Source organism: Mercurialis annua, linkage group LG3 (assembly GCF_937616625.2).
Source record: "Mercurialis annua linkage group LG3, ddMerAnnu1.2, whole genome shotgun sequence".
NCBI classification, from domain to species: domain Eukaryota; kingdom Viridiplantae; phylum Streptophyta; class Magnoliopsida; order Malpighiales; family Euphorbiaceae; genus Mercurialis; species Mercurialis annua.
In genome coordinates, this window is record NC_065572.1 from 68,026,777 (window position 1) to 68,046,021 (window position 19,245).

The window sequence follows — 19,245 nt, forward strand, 5'->3', positions numbered from 1 at the left end:
TCACTCATACGAAACCCCTTAATTTAAGGGCAGTAGAATTTTACTCACTTGCAGAACATTTTTGCAGTTTTGATGTTTAATTTTGGCATGTACTCTTCTAGGAATATATATCACCATCTATCTCTGTCAAATTATTCCTGTACATTTTCTTTTTTTCACTTTATTTTTTGTCTATATAGCTTTAAAGTTTAAAGCCATGGAACAAGCTAAAATGCTTAAAATAGCAAAAAAAATACAAAATTATGTCTTTTCCTATGAATTAAGAATTCGTCGGAATATTTAATTGGATAAAGCGGCTCCAAAATGGCGTCAATTTTCTGAAATGGATAATTTTTCAGATTTTCTGTGGAAGATTAAATGTATACATAGTTTCATTTAAAAATAAATTGATCTAGCTGTTATAGAAAATATCAAAACTTTAATCTCATTTTTGCATTTTATGCAACTCTTTACATTTTTTTACTCATCTTTGAGTTCACCCTCAATCGGATCATATAATATGAAAAGCTGCTACATATAATATGTGCTAGAAATCTTGGAGTATGGAGTAAAACTAGCTAGATGTATTTCATTTTTCTTAAAGTGAGACATATCAAAATCTTTAAATCTTTTTTGTGGATCATGAAATAATGATAAAGATATGATATATAGCTTGAATTACAAGATATTCTTGGATGAAAAAAATTATACATATTCCCAATAAATGAAATCTTATTTTTGATCAGTATACTTTATTTTCTTTTATAAATTTCTCCTCTCTTTCAGTAAGAATTAAAAGCATAAAGTTTATTCAATCCATTTTCAATATTCAAAAGTTAATTTTTCAAAACTGAAAAATCTCTGTTATATTTCTTTTTTTCTTGGTGTTGTAAAATATATTATGATGCACATAAAGAGCAAAAGCCAATACAGCCAAAGATAGCAAAAGAAAGCAGATGTAGCACCATTTTAGGTGCTTTTACAGTACTATTGCAATGATGCTATATGATATAACATCTTAGATAAGTATTATTGTTTTTCAAAAAAAAAACACTTATATTCTAACAAGTAGCTAAAAAATACAATTTTTTTATTTTTTTTATTTATATTCTAAACTTTCAAAAACTTCAATATATTTTAATTTAATTTTGATAAATATATTTTAATTAGAGCTAATTATTTGATTCTTAAAAAAAACAGATCTTTCCAGTTTTTTTTCCCATTTATAATAAAACTCTGAAGAAAGACTATTGATGCCAAAAAGCTAAAAACATATATAAATATATCAAAACAAATTAAAAGTCGTAAATCTATTTCAGTTGAATCAAATCGTTGGAAATTTATTCAATTGTCTAAAATCAATTTAATATTTTTTAGAATTAGTTTATCTGAACCATGTGTCATCTTAATTGGCAATTTTTCTTCTTCTCGTTCTTTTTTAGATTATTAATTCAATTGCTATATAAGCACACTTAAATCAATTTTAAAAACTTTGATACATTTTCAGCGAATCGGTCAACAACTTTTAAAAAATTTGGATAAATTCTTAAAAAGTTGAAAAGGTTTGGGTTTTTTAACACCATTAGACCCAAAAGAAAAGATTGAAAACAATCGAAAAGATCTGATATTAAAAAAAAACGATTAATTGGCTACTATTTTAGGCTCTTTTACAATTTACAATTGCAATGATGTTATATGATATAACATCTTAGAGAAGTATTATTATTTTTCAAAAAAATGAATTATATTTTTAACTTCAGGATAAGTGTCGCAGCAAAATTTGTCGGTAAACGAGCAATGGCGGATTTTTAAAACATCACTTTAAAATCTGATCAATCAATACTAACACGAAAATATACAAGTAAAAAAGGTATAATAATATAAATTTCGACCTTCACATTAGTACATATTGATGCACTATATATGTACTTCTTTTATAATATTCTATATGATAATTCAGTCTGGTTCAAATTTCAAATGTTCAAACTTCAAACCATGGCCTTTAAACTAAGAATCAAAGGTTTGAAATCGATCAAATATATGCTATATAAGATCATGAATTCGATAGCTAGGTGGTCCTTTAATTTTGGTCATGATGAAAATGGTCAAACAACTATAGACCTCGTAGTCAGTGCAGTCAAACTGGGTCTTTTGGGCCTACAATAGCAGCCCAATGGGGCCCACGACAATAAGTTCCTATTATCCCCTCCACAAAAGTTTTTAGGGCACATGTATAGTAATGATGCAAGCAAATAAACGCCAAGTCAGCAACCCTACTTTTATTCTTTGAATTGACAGTAACACAACTTTGATTTTCTTTTCTTCTTTTAGGACCATTAATTCTTTTCTCTAATTTATTATTATGATTGATCCGACGGTTGATATAGGCTTATAGCTATAGCATGTCTGCATGGGTATGAATTTGATTTGTTTTGTTGAGTTGGTGAATAAACTATGGATCAAGTTGTGCTAATTGTCGGAATTTCTGCTCTCTGCATGTGAAAGATTACGTGGAAATGAGAGACCTTGTAGATCTTGTTGTGCTATGATCGTTTTTTTTAATAGGCGAATCCCGATATCAATTAGTGTATCATATTCACCAACCATATGTTTATTTTATTTAAACATAATAAGTATCTTAGCTTACAAAATATTTAATTATTTAGATAATCTCTTTTGCATTTTGCAATTACATCATCAAATTTTTATAGAAAGATTTGACAGATTATTCAATTTTTAAAATACTTTTGTTGAAATAACTTAACAAATATAGTGACATAAACATGGTAAAAATGCTAATTATATTTTGTGTGTGTATATTTTTCTTATTACAAGGGATTATAGAAATTAAGATTTGTTTTCAATCTGAAATTAATTTTTTATTTTTTGACAGCCCGGACTCAATCTAACCCTAAATTTACAACAAAATTATTTTTATTAATAAAAAACTTACCTCCATTTTTTTTGAAGTCTCAACTAGGTGTGTAAACTAATAGACCTACTAGTGAGTTATTCGTAATCGACTCAAAAAGAGCTCGAGCTCGAGCTACTCGAACATCATCTCTAGCCGAGCTCGAGTATTAACTACTGAGACTTGTGAGATTCGCAAGGATAAATAGACCTTAACGAGCTTGTTATAAAAAGATAATAATGACTTTATTATTATTACATCAAATTTTTATATCTTTAAGTTTAGGTGTGTATCATTTAAATTGGATAAATTGCATAATATATTATGAAAAATAATAATGAAATACATCAAATATAATTATTTCTGGAATATTATTGTTATTTTTAGTCGAGCTCGAATAGTTGAATATTGTTCGAGTTCGAACTCGAGCTTAAGAATTTAAGCCCGTTTGAGTTCGAGTTCGAGCCTGTAAAACACACTCGCGCAAGCTCGAGCTCGAATCGGCTCGGCCCGTTTACACATCTATTCTCGACCGTTACTGGACCGGAGCTTATCCTAACTTTTAGAGTAGTTGTTCCACAGCTGCAGCGGGTGAAGGACATATTCAAATTTAGGACTGTATGAGGTTTGACAATATGTTTTTGGTCATTGTAACAGTGATTTATTTTCCTAATATAAGGGAAAAGAGCAGAGCAGAAGTTGAAAAATGTAATTCATGAATGATTATGTCTGTGAGAAGGTGAGATTCAGATAATCCCAATCTTAAAACTGACTATTTAGCTATCCTCCAAATTGGAAGTCCGTGGGTTCAAATAGCATGCGCGACAAACCTCCAACATGACTGCGGCTGCAGAGAATTAAGCTTACATATAATAATACGTACCCAAATCAAATCCCTCAGATTCTCATTCTAACACCAAAAAATTCTATTACACCAATCTTTATGGCCGGTGGACATGATCTTCATCACACATATTTTAATCTCTTATAGGGCAAGCATTAATTCGATCATAATTGATATAATTTATTTAGTTAGGAAAATACATATTAATTCTTAATATGTGTTAATTGTCAAATACATACAAAATTTAGGAGATACATTGATATCATAGTTCTATAAAATAGTATAAATATGTTTCAATTAGTTCAATTAATTTAACAAATGTGGATTAAAACCGAACTAAATTAACCAAATTTGTTAAATTCTATAGCTTTAACTGAGTTAGATTAATCGAAAACTGAATCAAATTAAATTATTTAATTTGGTTTGATTGATTAATTCAATTATATACAATAAATGCACAATGATCGAATGATTATACACAAAAAAATCAATGTTTTGGGTCCTACTGTTGTATATATGAAACACAAGAGTTTGGTTGATCGTGCGCTATTGCTTGTCTCCTTGTGGTGTACATTTTTCTATCTATTCAAATTGTTTTATTCTCATTTAAATTTGCCTTGTCCTTATATATATATATATATATATATATATATATATATGTCATCGTTTAGAGAAAATAATTTCAAACTAATAGTGGAGTATACTATTGCAAGAAATTGAGAAAAAAATGCGACATTCAATTTGATGTGGTCCAAATGGATTAAGGCAAAAGTTTGGTTTCACATGGGTGGAGATTTCACACCAATCTACTAAAATAACACTACGAAATTTTCTTGGCTTAATACATAGTTTGACCCTTGAACTTGTACCTTTTTACCCATCTAACTTCTAAACTTAACGTCTCACCTATCGAACCTCTAAACTTGTTAAATAATCCGATTTGACCCCTGAACTTGATAAATATGTAAATATTGAACCCTTCGTGTCCACCTGTCACTTGAAACATTCTAGAAGAAATTGTGTATGGAGGGGTTCAATGTTTACGTATTTATCAAGTTCGGGGGTCAAATCGGGTTATTTAACAAGTTCAGGGGTTCGATAGGTGAGACGTTAAATTTGGGGGTTAGATGGGTAAAAGGGTACAAGTTCAGGAGTCAAATTATATATTAAGCCAAATTTTCTTAGGTTTAATGTTCAGATATTCTAAAAATTAAAGGTATAGAAAAAGAAACCAAAGTTACAATTAATTTTTGATTAAAATTTACGAGATTTTTCTTGTATGAACATTTTATGTATTTATGATAGATTGTCATAAATTAGATACAATAATTTAATATATTAATGATTCTTTTATTGTGGAGAATATTTGGGATATGGTATTAGATCTAAGCAATAAACAATTTTTTTTTGGCAAGCAATAAACAAATTAAGGGCTAAATTGAATGGATTTTTTGATAAATATAAAAATTAAAATTATTAATATCATCTACCTAATCTTATAATTATACTATTATTTTCTAATTTAAATTATCAAATACTGAAGTAAATCTATATATATAGTATAAAAGTGAACCCAAAAACAATGTACATTGAATAGTGTTTTGGGTTCACTTACTATTATATCCTTCATCAATTATTTTAGGCAATCTCATGATACCATTTGTGCCACTTTTAGACTATTTAGGTAATTTTCTGTTCTTTCTGATATAAGAGGACAAGTCTTCTCATTTATTTACATAAAGCCCAAAAGTATATTAGTTTTATCTTCCTATTAGCTTTTAAATTTATTATAAAGACCTTTCTTTCAAAAAAAAATACAACAAAGCCTCAATGAAATTTATTTGAACGGTAGAGAGCATCCCTTGGTATAATAATGAATGGATGTGATGAATGGTTCATTAAATGGCTACCATCACTTCACTAATTAAACGGTTTAAATTTAGACTTTTGCTGCAATGTTATTTTTTTTTATCAGAATATCATATTTACTTTCTCTATTAAGGTTAAAATGATTAATGATTACATTTTTATATTAATTTATTTGTCATAATACTTAGGTAATGTAATTTTTGAATTAACATAGACACAATATTTCATCAAAAAGATATAATAAAATGTTATTCTTACTTAAAACAACCACACATATATTCGTATATGGTTAAAATAATTTATCAGGTTATTTTTTTTATCAAATAGTGCATAATTTAATTTATCGTTATTACAATGTGTTATAAAATATATAATATAAACGTTAAACAATATATTTTTAAAGTTGTGGGTCAATGACGAAGTCAAACTATTATTTAAAATAAGTCATAATTTAATTAAAAAGATATAAAATATAATACTACAAAATACATACACTGAAAAAATATAATGTTTTAAAATCCAAGGAACGGCATTTTTATATAATTTTTTTTAAAAAAATTTAAATGCAATTTTTTTAGAAAATTGAGATAGGGCTCGGGCTATCCTTAACTCTACCTTGAATGTTGAATCTATCTCTGGGTTCAATTCCTCGCACGCTCCCAATCCCAATTTAAAAAAGAACAAAATTGTAGTTATTTAAAAAAGTATATCTAAGGCTACAATATTATATAAACAAACAAATCAATATGGTTGTACTACATTTATCTTTTTGCATATGATTAATAGGTCTGATTGAAGGGGAAAAAAATTAGGCTGAATACATAGTTTGACCCCTGAACTTGTACCTTTTTACCCATCTAACCCCTAAACTTAACCTCTCCTCTATCGAACCTCTGAACTTGTCAAATAATCCGATTTCACCCCTGAACTTGATAAAAACGTAAACATTGAACCTCTCCGTACACAATTTTTTCTAGAATGTTTCAAGTGACAGGTGGCACAGAGGGGTTCAATATTTACGTATTTATCAAATTTAGGGGTTAAATCGGATTATTTTACAAGTTCAGAGGTTCGATAGGTGAGACATTAAGTTTAGAGGTTAGATGGGTAAAAGGGTACAAGTTCAGGGGTCAAACTATGTATTAAGCCAAAAAAAATTACTATTAAGTATTGATAAATTTTAGATTTCAGTGAATTATGGGAGGGTGGGGTATATGATAAAAATAATTGTATTTTTTTGTAAATAATTTAAATTGTATTAAATATATATGTCGTTGAATAATTTTCATTTACCGATTATAAGTATTATTCATCAATTAGTTAGGTTATATTTATTTTTAAAAATTTTAGTCATGATTTTACATTTAAATTAATAATTGTCCGAAGCGAAGTAAGGGAATTTTACTAGTTATAAATAATTAAGTTCATCATTTTACTTTTTACTTTTTAGTGGGTAAATGTAAATTTAACCGTTTGACTGTTTAATAGATAAAAGTTACATGGGCCGTAAAAGCCTATTGGGCCATTTAGTCATTCCCATTTTAGGGTTTATGATTATGCAATTTGAATGAGGGTTTTTGCTGTGTTATCTCTGAATCAGCAACTTCCGGTGAGATCTCCGGTTCAAAAGGATTCGTTACAGTAAAATAATAGCAGGTATGTGTGTTTGTTTTCGTTTCAATTGTCTTCTTTGTAATCGATTATTTTTTAATTTGTTTTAATTATGCTTGCTTATTATATTGATTTTCGATTCTGATTCGAATTTATGCTAGACGTATATAAAATTCCTTTTCTTGTGTCAAAAACTAGGATTACGAATTAAAAAAAAAAGTGATTATTTTGAAGGAAAAAACGATGGGCAATTTTGTTGGCTGTAGATTAGTAATTTCGTGTGCGTTCTGCATTCTTTCGGCTGTAGATTAGTAATTTCTGGTTGTGTGTTTTTGGCATTTGGAGAGATATTTCATTATTTTGTTTTTGATTTTCGAAATTGGTATTATGATATTTTGCCAATGAATATCTTATGTTTATATCATTCAGTAAAGTTCTAGTGATTTTCATAGTTAGCTTTGCACTTCCTAAGACTTTTTACTTATCATTTAATTTTTTAATTACAACGCAACAGATTTGTGCAGGTCTAAGTTGTTGCCAAACTGAGCAAAAGGGTGTTCCTTTCGTTGCGCTTGATTGAAGCTGATAATGTGTTCTTCATTCTAATTTATCTCCTGAGTAGTTGTTTTGCTGGTACATGAAACCATGAAGTTTGTTACCCTTCTTAGGCCTATTCGTACCCGTTACGCTCTCAGACAAGTAACTGGTCCGCTACAGGCTCGTTTTTTCCAGCATGATTTTGTTCCTAGAGATCCCAAGGCCAACCCCAAAAAGTACAAATATCCTGCATTTTATGATCCATATGGTCCTAGACCTCCAGCCTCCGATAGAATTGTTCAATTAGCTGAAAGCATTGCTGCCTTACCTCTCGAGGAGCGACGCCAGATTGGCCCTACTCTCCATAACAAGTTAAACCTTCCAAAACTGCAGACAATTTCAACAGAAGGTATGGACTTGAGTGGCCAAGGAAGCCCAGCTGCTGGAGCTGCAAAGGTTGAGGAGAAGAAGGAGAAAACAGCATTTGATGTGAAGTTGGAGAAATTTGATGCTGCTGCTAAAATCAAGGTCATTAAAGAGGTTAGAGCTTTTACTAATTTGGGGTTGAAGGAGGCTAAAGACTTGGTCGAGAAGGTACCTGCGGTGCTTAAACAGGGGGTTACCAAAGAGGAAGCAAATAGTATAATAGAGAAGATCAAAGCTGCCGGGGGAGTTGCAGTTATGGAGTAATGTCCTGAGGTTTGTTATTGTTTTTGTTTATTTGGCTGATTTATAGTTTACAGTTGTCGTCCAAATATGCTTGAATAATTAGTTATAAACTTAGATCGGTAAAATTTTGGATTTTAATGGCATTGTTAGGTTTATAACTTTAAAGCTTGTAATTGTTGCTTCACTCTCTTGCAAATTTTTTCCTGAAATGACAGATTTTAGCACTGTTAGGTTCATAGTCGTAGATGTTCATAATGTGCAATAGTTTTGTTATTATCACATATATGGAGGCATCATCTACTTTCTTCATGTCGTTGTGTAATGTATTCATGATTTTAGCATCATCTTCATCTAATAAATATGACTTAATCTGATGAGCGGTTAATGTCATAATTCAGATTTTATAATTTAGATGTTGATTCATTCAACAGTTCAGATTTTAATGAAACAGATTTAACGGTTTGCAAAGATTATTTTATCTAACTTATTTGAGATATCTGATAAAGTGAGAAGATTGCAATAATATATAATCAGAAGCCTAGATTTTAAGAAATTGGTCCAATGGTTGGGTGTGAATACTTTAAGATATATTTACGTGTTTATTGAGTCATGCGATAAAGTGATTAGACTGTAATAATATTTAATAATTCGGCTGAGATTACCCATTTTCTCTGGCGGGTGGCGCGTTATGTCATTTCTTGTTATCAAAGTCATTTCTTATTATCAAGTCATCCCATCCAGAGGAATCAAGTGTAATGTTTTATGTCGATTGCGAAACTCTCCATGCTTTTAAGGATTGCGAGTGGTTTCATGGTTTTTGGCTATCTTCTCCCCTTGGCCTCAAAAGGAATGATATGGCTGTTGCTAATCCAAGAAACAATGTGTGCTACTCTGACAGGTACTGATTTTAACATATGTCTTAAATTCTTTGGTAAATCTGGAAGTCGAGAAATGCTATAGTTTTTGAGAACAAATATGAAAATATTAACCAAGTCCTGCAACGGTGTATGATTCTTCTTGGGAGCTTCGGTCTTGGCAAGACTCATTTGAGTGGCCTGCGCAATGAAAATGTGGTGAAATGGAAGTCTTCACCTGAAAACTTTTACAAAATTAACACAGATGCAGCTGGGGGCAAGGACTCATGTTCATTTGGTGTTGGTATTTTTATTAGAAATTGGTTGGGGCAAGTCATGGTCTCAGAGGGTATGAGAACAGACCCAAGTATAGATGTTCAGATGGCCGAAGCTAAGGGGATTTTGCAGGGAATCCAGCTCGCAAGGGACTGTGGCTTCTGTCACGTAATTGTTTAAAGCGACTCCAAATCCGCCATTGATCTGCTTAACAAAGATGCGCCAAACTTATCTCACATTGGTATCCTATGTGATGATATCATTCAGATTGCCTAGGATTTTGTCTCTCTAAATTTTATTTTTGTTAATAAGGATGGTAACAAAGTAGCAGATGCACTTGCAGATTGGGACAAGGCTTACTTTGGGATAATGTGATTCCGGAGGCTGTTCCAAATCAAATTTGGCCCTTCATTATTGAGGATGTATCCTCTTCTTTCAAGTAATGAGAATTGCTCCTTGTTTGATAGCTGAGATTAAAAGAAATTGGTCCAACGACCAAGAATGAATAATCCAAGATGTACGTGTCGGTATTTATTAAGACATGAGATAAAGTGATAGAAGTTCAATACCATTTAATCCAATATATACTTATATGTATTTTTTCTGGTATTTATATGTATTTATTGATATATGATAAAGCAATAAAATTGTAGTACAGTTTTAATCAACCATTTAACTTTGAAAGAAATTGATCCAACTATTGAGTGTGAATAATCAAAAATATACTTAAATGTACTAGTTGGGATATGAGATAAAGTGATAGAACTGCACTATCAATTAATCAAACGACTAGGATTAAATGAAATTGATTTAATATTTGGGTGCCAGTAGTTCAATATGTACTTATTATATGTATTTACTGAAACATGTGATAACTTGATATGAGTGCAATACCATTTAATTAAACGTCTGAGATTAAAAAAAATTGATCCAACAAAAGAAATTAATCCAAGATATACTTTTATATTTTAACCCAGTTTCCCCCCTATTATGCTTATGGTTTAGAGTTAGTCTTAAGCCTAAAGACCAGTACAAGTATGCACAGCCTCGTGCAAGTGCAAACAAGCACAAAACCGAACAAAAACTGGTTGAAATGATAAAGAACTAAGTATACTGATAAACATGAAGCTCCCTTGTTATAGCCATTGCAAATGCCCTCTCAATGCAATTAACTGCAAAAGTTCTTGGTCTTAAAGTTGACATACAAAGAGATAGAGCAGACTACAGAAGCAACATCTAACAAAACAACAAAACAACCTAGCACATTATTCTGCAACTTCGGCGGCGACTTCTTATTACGAGGAGGAACTAGGCATGGAACTCACTTTTTTGAGGAGCCCTTTGATCTCACTTTCCAGTTTGGCTCTCATTTCTGGAGATAGATTATTTCCAGCCTTCTCAAGCATCGATGTCATCATCTCTAGATTGTGCCTTATGAAGTCAATGGGAGGCGCCTCAGCGGGATTTGGCATCGAGCTGTAAGACTTCACAGGCGCCTCAGTCGGGTTAGGCATTGAGCTGTAAGACTTTGCAGGCGCCTCAGGCGGGTTTGGCATTGAGCTGTAAGGCTTCGTAGGCGCTTTGACCCCTTCTGTAAACTGAGTGGTTGCGGCAGCTGAAAGAAGACGAAGTCGGTAATTAACAAGAGTTGCCCCGAACGGACTGCAATTCTCTAGACTTCTCGCTGCTTCTGCAGCATCACTACTCCTCAAGAAAACAACTTGAGCAGTACCAGAATTTTTGAACAACTGTATTTCTGATACCTTTAAGGGTCCAAATCTGCAAAATGTTGCAAGGAGAACTTCTTTTGAAGGCAAAGAAACTCCTGAAGCAAATGTCAACATCAGAGCAGTCCCTTGAGCTTCTCCATTTGCCTCCATATTTTCATAATTCATGTTTATATCTGGTATTTGCGGAAATGGTTTCTTTCTCGGTCGTCGTGGCCTAGTTTCTTTTTTTCTTGGTTTCCTTTTTACTGATTTGGCCGGCATGCCAGGTTCAGTCTGAGTACCATCTAAACCAGGTTCCCCAGCAGCAACTGTGGCCTGCTCAGAAGCTGCTTTAGTTTCAGGAGGAGTACCATCTAAACCAGGTTCACCAGCAGCAACTGTAGCCTGCTCAGAAGCTGTTTTCATTTCAGTCGGAGTACCATCTAAACCAGGTTCACCAGCAGCAACTGTAGCCTGTTCAGAAGCTGATTTGGCCGGCATGCCAGTTTCAGTCGGAGTACCGTCTAAACCAGGTTCACCAGCAGCAAATGTCGCCTGCGCAGAAGCTGATTTGGCCGGCATGCTAGCTTCAGTGGGAGTACCATCTAAACCAGGCTCACCAGCAGCAACTGGAGCCTGCACAGAAGCTGATTTGTCCTTTCTTTTTCTTTTTCGCGGCCTGGGCTTGGTTTCAGCATTGACAGGTCCAAAAGATGAATATTCTTTTGAAAAGAGGCCCGGAATTGTACTATTTCCATTTGAAGTTGGTATACTAGCAGTATCATCCTCCCCTGTAATTTCTTTGGGTATCATATTTATCGAAATTCGACCTGCTGCCTGTAAATCTACCGCCATATTGCCAGGTTCTGCAGCTCTTGAATTTACACCAGAAGAGATTGCTTTCTTCTCCATCTCATTCGGCTCAGGTCCAGTACGGCCCATAAACTGAGAAATTTCAGCCGACAAACTAGTCATACTTCCATTTCTATTCAAGTCTGGTAAACCTGTAGGAGTTGTTACTTGCTTCTTTTTCTTCTTTGGTCCAGGTCTTCCATTAGGTGTAGAAGGGCCCATTTCACAGGAAACTTTTACAACTGTACCAGCTGCAGCAATATTTATACTCGCATCTGATACACTGTGAAGACATTTGTTTTTTGACCCAGTTGAGTTTCCATTTTTCTGTTTCTTGTTGTTTTTCTTCTTCTTCTGCTCATCCTCAATATCTGCTAAAGTCTGGTTTATCTCCGGCGTATCCTCTCCCAGAAGTGGCTCATCAGTTCTACCAACCATGTTCTTGCACTGCATCTCATAAATACTTTCGTCATGATATTTCGATATTCTAAACCTTGCAAAGAACCACTCCATCAAATCAAATTTTTTACTTTCAGTTGAATACATGCAATCTGTAGCTGTGAAACGCAGTTCCGAAAGGAAATTGGCCACGGGTGCATTTATCATCTCCGGCCGACTAGACATATCGTTATTGTGTATGAACTTTTTTAGCCATTTCTTCTGAAACCTCGTACCACCAGATTTAGAAACTAATCGAAAATGTTCTGCCTCTGAAGAAACTTTTTGAGACTCACAGTCATCTGTTTCAATTGGCAAGTTTTTGTGCTCCAAGTTCACATAGGGATATGACAGATACTTGCTCTTCTTCCTTCCCCTCAACTCTGACAGCTTCTCCACTGTCGTTGGAGATCCCAAAATGCCGGTTTCCTCCTTATGAGAAGATTCTGAAAGACTGACATCATAGCCTTCGACTTCAGAATGCTTCTTTTTCTTTCTCTTCCGAGAATTTGATGCCAGGTCATTTACGATAACATTTCTTCCAGGAATATCACCTTCACAATTCTTTGCCGTATTGCGCAGGTCTTCATTTTTCTTTTGCAATTTAGTGCTTTGCAATTCCCCATTGGCAGCTTCTGAACTTTGACCTCTATCTTGAGCACCAACGTTGCTTTTCACCATTAAAACACCCCCAGCAGCATCTTGGTCATCAGTTGATTCTGAAAGTTGTTTCAGAGACACTAGGCCATGTCCTGTGGAATTATAAAACGCCGACCGACGATTCTTTGCTACAGTTAACTCAAGGATGCTAGGCTTGGAAACACCCTGCGCAAGGTCTTTAATTTGTGCTAGAAACTTCAACGGTTCAAACTAAGCAAATGATAATTCACCAAAATCACCAAATTTGCACCTCGGTGAAGAAACATCTCCTTGAATTACAATGTCACCAGATGATTGCTGATACTTATTGAGAATACAGGAGCAAGTCATCTCGGATTTCAGATACTTACCAAACTCATTTGCTGCCTTCTCTACTGCGCCCAGGAAGCTTTTGCCCTTGTTTTTCTCAACCATCTGTTCAAAGTTTTCAAGGAAAGGTTTTATTTGGGATGGAAAATACCAAGTAATGTGGCTGAAGCCAAAATACCCGATAAGCAGACAGTTCTTCTTGTCGACCTCCACTGCATATTTTCTTGCATCTAGTGGATCATAAATCTTTCCTGGCCACCAAGACTGATTATTGGTTTTAACCCACACAATGTCGCCCACACAAAACTTTTGAATAGACTCTTTCGCTTCCTCATCACCAATTTCTCTAAGATTCTCTTCACCTACCAACAACCTAGAACCGTCCATATTGCTGCGACTCCCGCTTAGAGAACCCGAAAAATCAACATAGAGTGATATATTGCCTCCACAGATCTCTAACTTCCTACCACACACACTGCCATTATTTCCCAATGATTCACACTCCTTTAAAGCCTCATCTTCCACACTTTTTTCAACTTCCTCACTCTCACCACCACCCAAATTAACTACATTCTCATCAAACCCCACAGCTGGGGCATCATTTTTGTTCTCAACTGTCTTATTCATTATATCATTCACCAAAGGACCCTTCTCGATTCCAACTTCACTCGCGTCAACACCAACCAATTCATCGAAACTGGCACCCAAATTCTCTCCTTCAACATCATCAAATCCGTTCAAGGATTCCACACACGCAGCCTCATGATTCTCACCATTTGTAACAACCTGTTCTCCATTTTCCTCTACAGGAACCTCCAAATTCATTTCTTCCACAGCAAAACTCTCACCTAAACCAAACAAATTCATTTCTTCTTCTTCTAGATGCTTGCCATCTGGGTTTTGAGTTTCCAGGATTATACCATCAGGGTACTTAACCTCTAGGGTTTCTGGGGTTTTATAGATTTCCATGATCCGAAAATGTGCATAAAAGGTCTGAACTTTTTCCCCTTTTAGTGATTAAAGGTCTGAACTTTCCAACTCCTAGAGCTGATTATACACTGAAAATAGTAAAATAAACAATTTTAAATAAAGAAACTTGATCTAATCTAAAATGGTACCTACCAAAACTAAAAAAACATAAAATAAAAAGACTGAAGCAAAAACACAAGAAAGAAACAAAAAAAAACTGGCAAGAGATTGAAAAGAGAAGTACCTGGTGCTAGAAACAAGAAATGGGATTTACATTGTGGCTCAGCTGGGTATGATCTGAAAAAGAGTTGTGTTGTGTTGTGTTTATGTTTATGTTGAAGACAGTGTGTGAGTGAGTGCGGCTGCTTATGTAATGTGTTTTGGTGGATTTAGAACGCACAACAATGCTACACATAAGGCATTGTCTTTGGTAATGGGCGAGGACTTTGATTTGATATGGTTCGTTTTTGTTGGTTAGATTCTATTTTTGGTCAACACTCACTCAGTCAGTGAGTCGCGGATGGTGAACCTGCGACTAAATCTCACACTATTAATTACTCATCCTCTTTCCACAAAAAAATAAAAGGTATAAACGAGCCGAACCAAATCCGGACTAGGTCAAGTTTGGGTTTATATGCGCGTGTATTTTACATGCTCGAGCTCGAGATTGAATGAGTTTAAATTCTTGAGCTCAAACTCGAGTTCGAGCTCGAACAATATTCGAGCTGCTCAAGTTCGAACTCGAATTCGACTTGATTTTTATTAAAATAAAAAATTATTATTAAAAAATAAGCAAATTTGTGTATTTTTAAATTTTTCTAATTATATAATATTCAATTTAACCAATTTATATGATACCTATCTAATTTAGAGGTACTATAAAATTATTATTATTTTCTAACAGGCTTGTTTAGACCCGATTAGACTCGTGAGCCTCAAAAGCCTCGGTATTGATATATGAGTTCGGCTTGAGATGAAGTTCGAGTAGCTTGAGCTCCAGCTAGACTCGAATTTTTCAAACCGATTTCAGATTTTTTGAGTTGGTCTCGAATAATTCATGAATAATCCAATTCGTTTACACCCCATCCTCTAGTCATGTTTAAAAAGGCAGAAATATCTTTTACATAGACAACAATTAATATTTTTTTATGCATTTCTCCATTAATAAAGGTCTTGTAAATTGTGTTCAAAATTATAGTTATTATTATATTTTTTCAAAAATACTATATAAAATACCACTAAAAACATAATATGAACTATTTAAACAAGATATGTCCTTTTTATATATAATTAAAAAGAAAGATGCGCTTGTAAAAATAAAAATATTCAATATTAAATAAAAAATTTATTGAGTTAATATAATGAAAGATACATTAGAATCTTTTTAATTTATAGTTTTTTTAAAAAACATTATTTACAATTCTAATTTAAACTAGTTGAAAAAACATCAATTTTAATAAAGATGTAAAATAATATATTTTACAAATATTTATATAAATATATGGTCTTACTAATATTATAAATTATTTATTTATTTTTATTTTTATGGAGGAAAAATATATGTAGAAAAAATTAAACTCACGACCTTAGTTAAATGGTTCTGCGTGTTTATACCATTTGAGATTTAAGTTATTAATTAATCATTTAAAAAAAATCAAATATAACTAAAACAATTTAGTATATTTTTCTTAAAATTAAAATTTAATTGAAGCTCGTTTGTTTTTAGGATTAATTTCAATAAAATACCAAACGTTTGCGGTTTTGTTAGTTATAACCAAATCTTTCAAAATTGGCTAGTTTAGCCCATTTTGGGATATTTGAAACCTTTTTTAGCCATTTGAAAAAAATCGAAAAAATTTATCATTTGTGAATGGGTTAAACTAACCGATTTTGATTGATATGGAATATTTGAAAAAAAATCTAGCGAAATCAATCAAAATCGGCTAGTTTAGCCTACTCACGAATTACAATTTTTTCGATTTTTTTTGCGAATGGCCAGAAAAAATTCCAAATGTCTCAAAATGGGATTAACTTGATAATTTTGAAAGATTTGGTCATAGCTGATAAAATCCGCAAACGTTTAATATTTTTTTGGGATTAACCCTTGTTTTTATTACATGTTTTCGAATTGCACCAAAAAAAATGGGAACTAAATATAATAAGTATTTTTTATACGTAACAGTAACCGGTTCCAAATACATTGTACAGTCTCATTGTTAATATTATGGTGAAGGATGGTATCCACAATTTCTTCAAAATAATGGATCTCTTAACATGCATTATTTTATCCTGATAAATTTTTTTTTTTTTTGACAATCGAACAATTTTTCATTAATAATAAAGAGCAGTTACAGGTGTAAGAATTCAGAAAGGGTATAACCGATTCTAATAATCTGACATAGAACAAGATATAAACCTTGATTCGCAGATCGCCTTACAAAATAAAATCAAAATTATATAACTAATCTAAGAGCATCTCCAATGGTGCTCTTTATTTTAAAGAGCATATTTATTGAAATAAAGAGCATCTTTAATATAAAGAGTAATATATTTAGTTTTACTCCAATAAACTCTCTAATATTAACTCTTTATTTTATTTTTATTTTTATAAAAATATTAAAAGATAAAATATATTGATAATATTAATTTATTTATTCAGTTTTTAAATTCAAAAATTTAAAATAATACATTTCAAATGAAAAATAATGAATTCTAAAGAGTCCATTGGACTTTAATTTATTGACAAAATTTTTTAAATTGGAGAGTTTGTTGATTTTAAAGAGGCTATTGGAGATGCTCTAACACAATAAGATCCAATCATTTTCTGTCTAACAGAAGACTCGCAAACTCTTCATAAAAAAACAACAAATCTTTCATATAGAAAGAACAACAAAACTTTCAAAAAAGAAAGACAATCGCTGTAAAATAGTTATAAAAAAAAACTAATATAACCTATAACTATTTCATCTTCAATCTTGAAAGGTATTGATTTATCTCTGATTTTTTATTTGTATATATATTGAAATTGATGCGTCTCGTCGATAAATTTACCAACCAAAATGAAAAAGATGAAAAGGAGTCGGTCATTTATTTTATTCTAAAGCAATAAAAAAGAAATGGCTACCGCTAATGGCAAAAATAAACCATTGACGGCAGCCGAAATAAAAAACAAAAGGAGGGACGCTTTACGGCTAGGGTTTTCTATTTGAGAGAGAGGGGAGTGATAAATTAACTTATGATCACTTTAAATTCATCTATTTAAAATTTAACTTCATTAAGCTTTAAATATATTTAAAATATTAATTTTATCGATTAATTAACATCTCTATAAAATCATAAAAAAAGCAAGATCCCAATTATACTATTATTTTATGGGTTTTATTGGAAATATTTCGTTTTTCAGAATTTAATCAGCAATTTTAGTAGGTAGTACTACCCAACTCAATAAATGTTTTTGGCCGTTTAAATAAATGTCTTTGTAGTTTTTTGGTTTTATAACACAAAAGGAGAAAATCATTTTGTAATTTATCTCCTATTTTTCTTGTTGGTTGGATTGAGCTCTTCTTTGAAGTACGCGAGGTGATGGGACAAAAAATTACAAAGAGGAGACATTATAAGCTTCCAGTTTGTTCTTAAAATGAAGAATGATATTGCCCAATTATATAAATAGAACTAACAATTCTTATCAGTATGATGACAATCAATTTGTATATTCATTTAAATTTAGATATATTTTTCTAATCTGAATCAGACAAATTTAAATAATCGTATTAAAATATTGAATTCAAATATTATATTTTATTGAACAAATTAACACGGGCACAACAATATAATCCGTTTATTAAAATATCATGATAAATTACTATATAAAAAAAATCCATAAACATATATATATATTAACAATTAATTTAGTTTTATAATGAAATGAATAATATCAAGAAATAAACCTCACAAACAACCGTAACCCTTTTCATACAACAAACATCATAGTTTTAGTTTTATTAAACAAGTTTTGTGTTTGTTAAAATTTTAAATTCAAAATTTGCATGAATCAAGGAGGTTATACAATTAAAATATGTTTGAAATAGATTGTATTGGAGATGAAAGGTCTAGCATATTATTGGCACTGTTAAAATTTTATCTTTAAATTATATTATGTTATTCCAATCTTTTAAATAGATCAATCACTCAATTTAATTTAATTTAATTTTAAACTATCAGAAAGTGTAAGGAAGAATTTTATATTTTTTTAATGTAGGGATCCATTTTAAAAAAAAGTTATAGTGCAGGATCCAAATATGTATTTGGCCCTGCTATTGGAGAAACAATTGAAAGTTATAAGCAAGAATAAGGCATAAATAATGAAAGGCATCGAATGAATGGAGAACTTTTTTTTTTTGTGAATGATGAATGGAGATGAGTCTAAGTATGCAGCAGACAAGATAAACTCACTCCCATACCATACTGCCTCTGATGTCAGAAAATGTTCCAATTGTTGGACTTGGACTGACTTTTTCCACCTAAAAGAACAGGTGGCCGGATCGTCTCTTCTTTTATTCATGCAGTCAAAACAGAAAAAAGGAAGGGGGCATTCGGAGAATCGAACTCCGGACCTCTCGCACCCAAAGCGAGAATCATACCACTAGACCAAATGCCCTCATTTTTTAAAATCTTCCGTTACACCTTACATATTGCTAAAATTTCGTATCTAGAAGAGCCCAAATTAAGGATTAACATCTGTGTTTCCTATGCCATTTG

General features: G+C 32.0%; 2 protein-coding genes and 1 non-coding gene across 6 annotated transcripts; 1 reads left to right on the forward strand and 2 right to left on the reverse strand.

Annotated features, from left to right (window-relative positions):
* The first annotated feature begins 7,138 nt into the window (after nt 1-7,138).
* LOC126671906 (uncharacterized) lies at nt 7,139-10,218 on the forward strand. Of its 4 annotated transcripts, XR_008790348.1 has the most exons (4): nt 7,139-7,259; nt 7,729-8,450; nt 9,319-9,791; nt 9,894-10,218. XR_008790348.1 is itself a non-coding variant. In XM_050365731.2 (3 exons), the coding sequence occupies exon 2, from the start codon at nt 7,860-7,862 to the stop codon at nt 8,439-8,441; it is 582 nt and encodes a 193-aa protein (XP_050221688.1). In that variant the 5' UTR covers nt 7,139-7,259; nt 7,729-7,859; the 3' UTR covers nt 8,442-8,450; nt 9,319-10,218. The 4 variants fall into 4 exon arrangements, 3 of the variants coding, with proteins under 3 accessions (XP_050221688.1, XP_050221686.1, XP_050221687.1); XM_050365731.2 differs by having other exon boundaries at nt 9,319-10,218; XM_050365729.2 differs by lacking the exons at nt 9,319-9,791; nt 9,894-10,218 and having other exon boundaries at nt 7,729-8,656.
* A 443-nt stretch (nt 10,219-10,661) lies between these two features.
* Nucleotides 10,662-15,026, reverse strand: LOC126671908 (serine/threonine-protein kinase ATM). The gene is given in 2 exon segments (XM_050365734.2): nt 10,662-14,576; nt 14,732-15,026. A coding segment is annotated over 1 exon segment (3,642 nt). The 5' UTR covers nt 14,488-14,576; nt 14,732-15,026; the 3' UTR covers nt 10,662-10,845.
* Nucleotides 15,027-19,072: 4,046 nt separating this feature from the next.
* On the reverse strand, nt 19,073-19,144 carry TRNAP-UGG (transfer RNA proline (anticodon UGG)). Its single transcript has one exon. It is a non-coding gene; the product is annotated as a tRNA-Pro (tRNA).
* Nucleotides 19,145-19,245: the final 101 nt, after the last annotated feature.